Here is an 11,737-nt window from a genome sequence, read left to right as displayed (position 1 = left end):
GGCAGCCTGTCACAGTTACCATGTGCAGGACAGTGGAGTAGTGGATGGAGATATGCAGCCTCTTTCATTACCGAAAGACAAAAACTACATTCATCACTCTGGAAATACATTACATTACAATACAAATTTTTACCATCCTCTATCATCCTTTAGCAATTTATAATATCTATATATAGTATAATATATAGATAGATAGATAGATAGATAGATAGATAGATAGATAGATAGATAGATAGATAGATAGATAGATGTGTATATATATAATTTGGAGCGCTTTTTTTCATTCTCTCACAGTGATTAAAAAGCTGAATGTAGTCAAAGACACTCCATTTCACCAATCAGACAAATCAGAAATCACTTAAAATTACTACAACCCTTTAATTACTTTTGATTGACATATATTGGAAAAATCTATTGCTAATTTGCTTCTCAAAGTGAACAGTGACCTTTCTTGGTGGTGTGTGTGAGCCTGTTGTCTGGCTTTGTATTAAATGTAATCACATTGGCGTGCATAACTAGATGCGTATGAAGACTGTCCCTAGCATGGCTATATGATTGTGTCTGTGACATTTATAAAGAGGATGGAAGCCTCATAGAGCTGTTCAACTCTTTTTCAAACTCATAAAGTATCCAGCTTAACCACACACAAAACTCTGATCATCCAACACATCATTTTATTGATGAATAGTCACAGATATGATATAAATAGCAGAACATCATAACTTAATCAATTTCTACATACAGTATTTACTTTATATCCATCACAGTTTACATTTCAGTAAAACATTTTAGTATGCAAGTCCACCAAAATGTATTCATTCAGAACATTTAATTAGCACAAATTAGTCATAAACATCACACCAAAACAGTTTGACTTTTAGACGAGCTCGAGTCAATCGAATCGATCGAATGAGTCACACTTTGACCTTGCAAAAGAAAATCAATACTCCAACATGAAAGCATGCTTAAAACTCCTGCTTAAAATATACAAAGCCAACATTTGCACAATGCAGGGACCTCCTCACAAAGTCTGCACAGCACAGCCAGTTGTTACTATGGTTACACGCTGAGATAAACAGCAGTTTAGGGTCTGAAGTACTCAAGGTGATGAGAGCATGGACATCAATATCATCCATCTGCTGTTGTACGAAAGTGTGATAAGTGAGAAGGAGTGGGCAGAAAATTGAGAAAAAGCTAATGAGTAGGAAACATTAAATTAGATATATAACTCAATATGAGGAAAAATGGGACTATCACGCACTGTCAATGAAGGCCATTGACAGATCATTACTGATCATCATAATTCAACACTGGATGTTTTTAAACACTGATACGTAGTCATCTTTACTTTTTAATGCTTATCACTGAATAATACCAATTTTGGTGTCTATGCTCTCAAAAATTCCAGTCAACCCTTTGAAAGGCAGTGAACGAATTAACAACACATGGCCCAAAAAATGGCATTAAATAAGTAAGAAGTTACAAGAAAATTAACAAAAAATAAGCAAAGCAAAGCAAAAGAAACAAAAAACACACAAGAAAAAATTAAAAAAATTTAAAAAAGCAGAAATTTAAAAAATACATATCCTTTCTTTCTGTAACAAAATGTAAAAGTTATTATTAGAATGATTCTAAATAGTTTTTCAGACATTTGTTCCTATTTTTTCATACTTTTCTAATAATTCTTCCCCTTTTTTAAAACTAATTTTCAGGTCTTTTTTGTCACCTTTTACTCAATTTATGGGACATCTTTGCTGAGCTGGCCATTGCTTTTTTTCCCAATGCTTTTGAAAGAAATTAAATTTGCTCGTGTTTCAGATGGTTAGGTTGGGTCATTCCCAGAAAGAAAATGATATATCACTTTAACTTTTTTAACAAGTTTGCATCGTTATTGCTCAGATAAAACAAATGTCCACCGGCAGTAGGGTTGTTTGATTTTAAGTTGAAACATGATCAATCTAATTAGTCGATATCAGCCTTTGTGATTTTGAAAATTACATGACAGCTCATGATAAATGCAAAAATTGGAAAAATTCAAATAATTTGTATGTATATGCACATATGGCAGTTCTTTCAAGCATGTGCTATGACCAAAGACTTCCAGGAATTAAGGAGAAGTAAAAGTTTTATGAAAAAAACAACAAAAAAAACCTCTTAACCATATGTCACTTTAACCTTAAAGCCAACTTTTAAACAATTGTTTTCTCTATTCTATAATCTATATTTTCAGTCTTTGGCACCTTTTTCTAGTCTTCCACATTGTTTAGGCACCGCCAGTTAACGTCTGCTTTTTCTTTGTGCAGTCACAGTTTTTCTTCTCAGCATCAGTAGACTGTGTCTGGCACAGATCCTGGATCAGTTTGGAATTGAGGAAGCGTCTGTAGGAGTCTTTCTCCATCAAGGTGTAGATCATCTTCTGTGCCTCATTGAAGCAGGATGGGCAGGCGTTCTTGACATTCTGCCTCGTTTCCTCTCTCGTCGCCGCATCTAAGTTCACCTTAAATTACACCAAAAACAACGGTTAATGTACGTCAAGTATGTTTGTATTTCAAGAGCCTGAGCTTGTAATTTAAAATGTATGGAAAAATTCCAATTTCATATAAAAAAAACTAAAAGCATCCTTTTCAAATATTAAAAGATTTTAATAGAAAAAAAATAAAAAGTCAAACTTCTTCCCTGTTTATTTAATTCTCCATTTTATTTTCAGAAAAGAGTAATCCTAAATGACTGAGTATTGTGCCTTCATTAGATACAGTAAGAAAATAATTGGATGGTTGTTATTAAAGCAGCATTTGCTTGAGCATATTCATAACTTTGCTGTCATAATCAGCTTCAAGTGTTCACTTCACTGAAGGAGAACATGCAGTTACATTAATAAGATTCCAAATAATGCCTCTGTGGTATGATTTAGGCTTTGAAACCATGTCAACTGTCTGTTTTTTTCCCCATTTTCTGTAGTTTTTGCTGTCTTAGTTTGTCTTTCTTGAGTCCTCTCTTGTTTTGTCTTCCCCGTTTTCCACTTTGTAACATTTTCTAAGAAAAGCTTTCTCTACTGTTACATCATATGTCACTGGTGTTACCATATGATTTGGATGAAGTCATTACCTCATTCGGAGCATCGGCCTCAACATGTTGCTGGTAGAGCCTCTTGGCTTTAGTCACCATCTCTGATGGTGTAGACTTCTTGTAGTCTTCGCAGGCAATCCAGAAGTCCAAGTTCTCCTCACTGAACTCTGACTTCAGGAAGCTGCCGAAAACCGTACGACCCTCTAACACACAGAAAAAAAGATTTCTTTTTAATATCCCATCTACTAATACAGACACATGAGTACACACACTGAAAAGGCCAATTCATGCTGTATTGAACAGAGGGTAATAAATTATGTAACATCATAAGGAACCAAAAAAAACAGTAGGTAGGTTTCCATCACAGATTTGCGCAAAGCTTAAAATAAAACACAAGTGCGAGATGACTGCATTTCCATTGAGTGATGTTCTGCGACTTCTCCTCTCACAATAATATTCCAAGAAGCATGTTGATGGATGTTCAAAACATTAGCAGGTATATTTCTGTTGCAGCCACCGCACTAGCCGTCATTATTTACAGTTGAAGGTGACATAGGCATGTTATGTGAGCGATAATCGAAAGACAAGCCCCTTTAACATGGGAGCTGGAGCGGCCACGTATGAGGGATCTCTGGGAGGTAACAGTCCACGATCTCCCAGAGGAATTGTGGATTCAAAACTTCCAGATGATCTGCTCAACTTTTGAAGAGTTATGTGATGCAATGAAACCTCTTGTAGCTCCTGTTGCATTATGCCTGAGGTAACCTGTTCCTACCAACAAGCACATAGCCATAGCATCATGTGACCTATATAGCCAAAAACAGCGTTTCCATTGCAGTTTTGCCAAACGTGGCTTTTTTGAATCACCTGAAATACCACCTCGTGGGAGCAAAAAAACCTTTTTTCAAAGTTGATGTGTTTTGAGTAGGCATATTTTATATATTCGCAGTTTTAATTTGTGCAATTTGGGGGTTAATGGAAACCTAGTCTTGCCAAGTGTCCCTGGGGATTGCTTACATCTGGCATACTTATTTGCCATAAATGGTGTAGCAGAATCAGTCTCAACAATGATTACATGTATCCTGTCTCTCTACAAGAAGAGTGTTTTCCATCTGACCAATTAACGGAAAAGCACAGTCATATTTTTTATCAAATTAATTAGCTTCTAAAGTGCCACTGCTCCCAAATGCATGAGGACAGGTCACACAGAAGAGACCACTGAGGCCACGATAACATAAACAAAAGAATATCGAACGAATGAGAGCTGACAATGAAGTTGGGAAGGCGGAGCGTGGGGGATGATGCTGGGGGTCTGTGGATGAGGTCATGGAACGGAGCGGGTCAGAACGCAGCTGGCTCCCGAAAGGTCAGTGCTCCCATTTTGTGTCCATACACTTACACAGCGTAGCTCTCAGTGGGCTTATGCACACACACACACAGACACACACACACTCTGCACTGGTCAGCTTGCCCTGAGGGGCCACTGAGTAGTGCCTTGAGACACGTAGCAGAAGACCAGAGCATGAGAATGCGTCTGAGAATGTGTGTGTGTGTGTGTGTGTGTGTGTGTGTGTGTGTGTGTGTGCATTTGATTGGAATATTTGTGTCTCCCAGCCAAGTTTCCCTAACTTTCCTTTTATATCTGAGCTTGATGATGCCATTTAATCAGCACCGGTCAAAGGCCAACACATCATTTGCACTTCACTTATTTTATTTCTCATGTTGTGTCTTACAAAGAGTGAATAAAGAGGATGAGCATCACTTTTGGGATTGCCAAAAAACCTTACTGGCATCTATTAGTGAGAAATGTGGAGGTCAGGGCCTTGTCTGATAATATTCCCATGATTACAGCACAATCATGTTGCATGAGAATGATCATGTTTAAAATTTTTTTGGGAAATCCTGAGAGAGAATCTCCTGGAGATCTAATGAGTCAAGCATCCGCCTGATGGTTATTGTCAGTATTTTCATTATACATCATAGAATCAAAGTCCTTTGGGGTTGCTTTGGATTTGAATGCAACCTCATGAGGACTTTCTTTACTTCAGGCGTAACAAAAATTGTAACAGGCCACTTACTTTGACTGTTGATCACATTGCTGAAAGATTCCTTCCATTTCTCCACCTCAGCTGGAGTGGGCATCCTGAAACACAAAGAGAGGTTTTTAAATAATGTTGCACAGACTTTCATTGGGGAGTTTTGAAGAGAAGCTGCAATATGCATGCAGCCATTTATATGTAAACGAAACAGCAAATTAAAGAAATACATGTAAGTGCTGAGGGTGTGTAGAATGTGTTAGGATTTCTTTTTTTCTTTTTTTTTATCCTAAGCAGCATGTGTTTACATTGGGAATTCTGAATAAAACTATTGTATTGTTTACATGAATACAGTTTAATATAGTTATTGTTTTAGCATCATTCTCTCCATTGAATAGGTAGAAAAAACACCCTAATGGCTTCCTGTTATCCCACCTATACATTTTTTAAAAAGAAAACTGCATCTGAAATATTGTTCCCAAGATGTATGACATCACACTACTGCCTACCATACACTAGAAAACATTTTTTAAAAAACTGTTACAAGTACACATAATTTTAGAAACACGAGATAAAAGGTTGACAATATTTTTGTCAATTTGGCATCAATAAAATCTTTACAGATAAAGTATATTTATATGTTATATATTTTGAATTTTGCCACTTCAACTTGCTATCAGCCTCTATGGCTTAGCTGTGCAATTTAGTGGGAGGAGACTGTGGGAATGAGAGGCATACCTTTTGATAAATTATGAGTTCTCATTAAATTAAGTGCTAGTGTGGGAATCAGATACATGCTATATTAAACAGAGTCCTGTTCACTCCATAACTCCACCAGTTTCTCCTCCTTTTCCACGTTACAAGAGAACTTTTTCACTGTCATTTCTTCACCTTCATTGTTAATGTCTACCTGATTTAAAGCTTCCTGCTTGGTGCTGGAGAGAGCGCAGCTATTGGTTGTTGTTCATGTCACTAAACTTTAGCATTTGCAAGAGCGAAGACGTAAAACTGACAATAATATCGGAACGTCAACACAAGAAAAAGACTGACTGAAGAAAGCTCACACTGAGTTTTATGAACACCTTAGACCAAATGATCAAGGTAATAGGAGCCAGGGGCGTCATAGTGGGGGGGGAGTGGGACTGACTACCCAGGGCCCAAGTGGGGAGGGGGCCCTTATTGGGCCTGAAATAAAAATTATTTTTTTATTTTCATTTTTTTTTCTTTAAGTAGTGACTGCAATAAATTCATTAAAACTGTCTGAATTAATGAACAAACATTCAGAATTGGGCGACACGGTGGCTTTGTGGGTAGCACTGTTGCCTCACAGCAAGAGGGTCCCTGGTTCATATCCCGGTTGGAACGGGGGCCCTTCTGTGCGGAGTTTGCATGTTCTCCCCGTGTTCGCGTGGGTTCTCTCCGGGGTCTCCGGCTTCCTCCCACAGTCCAAAGACATGCAGCTCAGGTTAATTGATGACTCTAAATTGCCCTTAGGTGTGGCTGTGAGTGTGTATGGTTGTTCGTCTATATGTGTCGGCCCTGCGATAGTCTGGCGAACTGTCCAGGGTGTACCCTGCCTTCCGCCCGATGACAGCTGGGATTGGCTCCAGCCCCCCCCCCGCGACCCTTACGAGGACAAGCGGTTACAGAAAATGACTGACTGACATTCAGAATTCCTTTCTAGAAAAAATATTGAGTCTCTCTCAGAGGCCCCTCTCACATTTTTCAGGAGTGTAAAACAAAGTTATAGTTGTTTATTGCTTTTAATGGGTCATTGGGTAATGCAGGTGTGGTTATAACAATTGTACAGGGTTGGCTTGGGCCATAATGATGGGGCCCAACGAGATATGTTTTCATGGGGCCAGAATTCCTGGCGACGCCCCTGATAGGAGCACACCAAGTGAGGTAAAACTTGTGTTATTTTCTCCATCATTTGGTGAAAGGCCCGGTCACGGCAGTGTTATAGGGAGTTTTACCTTTTGTTCTTCATGAACACAGCTAATCCAGAACCCAAATGCACCAATTACCCGATCAATACCAAATCTAATCACCCCACCAGCATGCGTCATCTGGCATTTACAAAGTAAAACCTTCAGTACAATAACACACTCTTAGAGATGTCATCACCCCAAGACACAGCATTAATTAAGAGCTAAACTCCACTGGAAAAAAGTCATCTATATTCACATGCATCACTTGAATAATGCATGTCACAAAGGTTGTACAGAATGTCTTTGTGTTGTGGATGGCATGAGTGATGCTGCTGCTTCAGTTAAAGGAAAACTGAATATTGATTATGACTGTCTTTGAATGGACTGTAAGTGAAAAGGAAAGGTCAGCATGAGTGTCGTGGTCATAAAGTACAGTGAGAGGTTTCCCAAGCACACGCAGCCCTGAGGTCATATCATCAACGCCCAACACAAGGCATAATGTGTTCTCCAGTAAATGTAATTTAATTTCAGAATCAATACTCTGCATCGTAATTATGTCACACTAATATCTATCATAAGCTCTTTATAGATTTTCTCCATGGTAACACAAACCAACACCTGCAAAATGATCACACATGAAAAGAGATGCAGGCGTTTTTAAAAATAAAACAAAGTGCCTCTGATCCAAATGGAAATTAGGCAGGAAATGATCTGTTTCCCTTTTCAATGCAGTGCGTCAATGCAAGATCTCTTTTCACATCAGTCTATTCATCTCTTTTCTCATCACCTCTTCATCTCTCTCCAAACAAACCTCATGCAACTGAAATGAAGCGATATCAAACACCTAAACAGCCAAGATCTTTCTCATTGACCTTCACTATAGGGTCAAAAAATGTCTTGCAAACTGGCTTGACTTTAAGTGTCAAAGACTTTAAGTCATTTAACCCTTTGAAAGCAGAGCAAATTGGTTCAATTTCTTTCAAAAACACGGTATAAAGGCAGTGAACAACTTGAAAAAACATGGCCCAAAAAACAGCAAGAAAATTCTAAAAAGAAATAAACCTGAAAATAAACACACAAAAAACAAACCGAGATGTAAAAAAACCCAAAAACAAACAATAGAATGAGCCCAAAAAAGTTTTTTAAACATTTTTTCTGTACTATATTTTTCAGCAAATCATTATAATAATTATAAATATAGTTTTTTTCTCCATATTTTTGTGATAATTTTCTAATAATTCCCCCTCATTTTGTGAAACTATATCAGATCTATTTCAGTAGTTTTTTCTTCATCACCTTTTACTAATTTCTTGCAGTTTGTGGAATATTTTTTACCAAGTTGCTCATTGCATTTTTTCCTATTTTCTGAGAGAAACTGCAGTGTTGAAAGGTTTTAAATCTCATGAAAGGTGTCTGAAAGCAGGGCAAGATAAGTAATATTGATCCAGGTTTCAAAGGGTTAATTAGAAATGAGTGACCTTTGGCCAAGAAAAAGATCATTTTTGGTCTTAATCAAGGTGAATAACAATCAAAATTGCCCTCAAACTCAAAATAATGAATAAGAAAATATATAATATAAAATAAGTCCACACCTACAATGATTCAAGATAACTATTTTTTATATAATTGACAAATATATATATAATAAAGCAGTATTTATCATTTTCATAACTGGTGACCTTTGTCCTCAAACTTGTTTCTAACACAACCACCCACGTCATATTTCCCCTAGTATTTCCCTGCGTAGTTCCTCCAGATGCAAATGCAATTTATGAATTCCTTTTAATGGAACGTGCTGTTCTCTACGGAGACATGAATGGAGGGGTTCCTGCTTTGATCATTATCCTTGTGATTGTGGTTCAAATCTATTTTTTTTTTTTTTGTTAGCTCCTGGAAGAGCGGCTCGATGTGACATCTGAAGAATACAATTAAACAAATATTTTCAAACAACAACAAATGAAACTAACTTTGCAGCAGCAGCGACAGCATCAGTCTTCTCTTTTATCTGCTTCTGATCTGCTGCCTGGGGTTCAGGCTTCTGGAGTAAGAAGCTTATTTTATGCTTGATGTCTTTGGCACTGTGGAGAGGCAGAGGAGAGGACAGTGAGGGAAATGCATTCAAGAGATTGCAGTTTGTTTGCATTCATAATATTGGCACAATTGACCAGCATACATGGAGATCTGCTTTATGTGAACAAGTGGTGAGCAGCTGGATCCTCCTTCTCTACGCTGAACTGGTGTGAAATTATTTAGTTTAATTTAAATAATAAGTATTTTACTTTTTTTAAAATCACAAAAGTCAGCATGTGTACACTGCTACATTTTTATATCTTAATTTATCAGGAATATATCAACACTTCTATCCACCTGTTGTTCAAACAAAATCAGTCTTACCTTTTCAAACATGTCGCAGGAAGTGTTGCAAGTCCTCTACACATGATGACCGTTACAGATCCAAAGTAAGTGCTTTTTTTGCAAAGGATGAGAGCGCCGGGAAGCAACAGTGTGTTTGCTGTTTGCTTGCAGCAGACTTTGTGTGTCAGACAGCAGGCTGCTGCTATCTCCACCCCCAGCTGTGGTTTTATACCTCCGGAGTGCTCGCTGACATCAAACTGACCAATCACATCAGGAGGAGAAAAAAAAATAGAGAGGGAAGGAGAGAGGCAGAGGGACTGGGGGAAATTTACAGCAGATGGGATTGTACGTAACCAAAACAAAAGGTGTTTTCCTTCTGAGGAATTACTGAAGTCATTCTGCTGTGGAAAAACAGAAAGCTGCATCGCACTAAGCAAAAAGAAAATCCAAGCTCAAATTGTGTCAGTCTGTGATTGTTCATTCAAAGAGGTATTTGCGAGAAAGTTTGTGGTTATTGGTAGATCCATTTTCCCTTCAAATACAGCAGTGAGAGGTCACAGTGCAGAAAGTAAAAGCTGTGCCCCTCAGTATAACACTTTATGTTCCAATTTCATGTTATATTTTAGCTGTATACTATATGTATATATGTGTGTGTGTGTGTGTGTGTGTGTGTGTGTGTGTGTGTGTGTGTCTGTCTCCGTTATAGTATTTTACCTTGTCTTCTTTGCAGTAATGGGACATATTGCAGTATGTTTTCTAGTGCAGTGGTTGACCCAGTCACAGAGACAAGATTTCGGAGTCATTAAAGTCCACACATTATAAATGACCAAACATTCAATTTCATCCCACAAACCGTGAACAACACATTGGCGTAGAACACAAATGAATATAACATATTGCAAGAATAAACAGAAATGGTACTTCAAAATAAAAGCTCTATGCTGGAATTTCACTGTACTTCAAATTAACATGCCTTTATTTACAAACTTGACACATTCACAAGTTACTTGCAGCTTCAGAACTTCAGAAAAACACTGCTAATTTAACTTTATTGAAAGGGAGGGATTTTTCATCTTTTTTCTACCATAATCTTGTTGAATATGTAATATTTACTTATAAATATATTGTTTTTGAAGCTACTTTAGTATACAAAAAAAATACAGAGACCATGTGATTAATTTTGTCCTCCTGATGCTGTCTCACATTTGAAACTGAATTTACATTTGCAGCTATGAGTAGCTCAGCCATGTTTGCTTATAAATAATTTGTAGTATGAAAATAGGACACAGCTCATATGTTGTGGCAAAAATGCATTTAAGTGTAATGTGCTCAAGCTGATGGTGGAGTATTTGGTATTTCTGCATTTTATAGTTGATTATGCATGTCAGACATCCGTCCGAAACATCCTCCTTGTTAAATATATAGGGATGTCATTTTATGTTTAAATAATCTTTAAATATCTGACCAGGTCTCACAAGAATAATGAACTTGGTCAGAGAGGGATGGACTCACAAATAAAATGAACAGGATCTGGCACAGCTGCTAAAAAAAACGATCCTTCTTTATCTGCTGCCAAGCAACAGTTCGAGGCTATCCAAATTTCCAACAACCACAAATCCACTCAGTCCAGCAGTTTGACGGTTTGAACTGTCCTCTGGAAGACTCTCCTCCTACTCTGTGTAAACACTACAATGTGAGCAAGACCTATTCTGACCTCGGAAGCTTGAAACAAGCATCCAAAACCAGCTCATAACGCAGCAAGGCAACCTTTAAGGGTCTGATTCCCACTGAGTCTATTTACCACCATGATGATTCCACATTATAACACATAACATGCTTGTTTTTTCACACTAAAGTTGTTTGACGTATTTTGAGGCAAATTAAAAACAACTTGCTCTTGTCTTCATTCGTAGATGATAGCTCAGTTGTCATCAAGTGGCCTGGGTAAGCTGATGGCAACTGAATTAACACCATAGCAATTGTGTGATCTCTATCAATAAATGAAAACCAGAAGATGCTGTCGAAGGCTTCTAAAAAAGCTACTGAATCAAAATGAAATTCCACACGCAATTAACAATGCATATGGTCAAACACGAACATAAATGTGAAGATGATTTTGAAAGAATAATATCAATTCCATGTAGAAATAAACAAAATGAAGTATAAAAATTCTCAAAGTCACAAAAAACATCAAAGAAAATGTGTGTCGCTGGAGGCTCTCTGGCAGTGCTGACAGCACAATGCAAAATCAATGCAATGGGAAATAGACTTGAATAAATGCAAAGTAATTTCTTGAACACTTCAACTGTTATCAGCCCATTAAATGGTTATTATTAGTTGTCGTCAAAA

General features: G+C 37.4%; 1 protein-coding gene across 1 annotated transcript; it reads right to left on the bottom strand.

Annotated features, from left to right (window-relative positions):
* Positions 1 to 652: 652 nt before the first annotated feature.
* Positions 653 to 9,585, bottom strand: rgs4 (regulator of G protein signaling 4). Its single transcript, XM_042482054.2, has 5 exons — positions 9,428 to 9,585; positions 9,001 to 9,111; positions 5,145 to 5,209; positions 3,106 to 3,269; positions 653 to 2,497 (listed from the first exon to the last, which is right to left on the bottom strand). The coding sequence occupies exons 1-5, from the start codon at positions 9,469 to 9,471 to the stop codon at positions 2,264 to 2,266; spliced, it is 618 nt and encodes a 205-aa protein (XP_042337988.1). The 5' UTR covers positions 9,472 to 9,585; the 3' UTR covers positions 653 to 2,263.
* Between the last annotated feature and the right edge of the window lie 2,152 nt (positions 9,586 to 11,737).

The sequence above is a fragment of the Plectropomus leopardus genome, chromosome 5 (genome assembly GCF_026936395.1).
Source record: "Plectropomus leopardus strain MGB_pleo_1.0 chromosome 5, ASM2693639v1, whole genome shotgun sequence".
Taxonomy (NCBI): domain Eukaryota; kingdom Metazoa; phylum Chordata; class Actinopteri; order Perciformes; family Serranidae; genus Plectropomus; species Plectropomus leopardus.
The sequence above is the reverse complement of the archived record's forward strand: the minus strand, read 5'-3'. Positions and strand labels throughout refer to the sequence as shown.

Coding starts and splice junctions, on each gene's coding strand:
- rgs4 (XM_042482054.2), bottom strand. CDS start 9,471: ATGTGTAGAGGACTTGCAACACTTCCTGCGACATGTTTGAAAAG. Junction 5,210..9,000: donor GCTGTCGCTGCTGCTGCAAA/GTTAGTTTCATT, acceptor TTTGTGTTTCAG/GATGCCCACTCCAGCTGAGG. Junction 2,498..3,105: donor AGGCCGATGCTCCGAATGAG/GTAATGACTTCA, acceptor GTGTAATTTAAG/GTGAACTTAGATGCGGCGAC.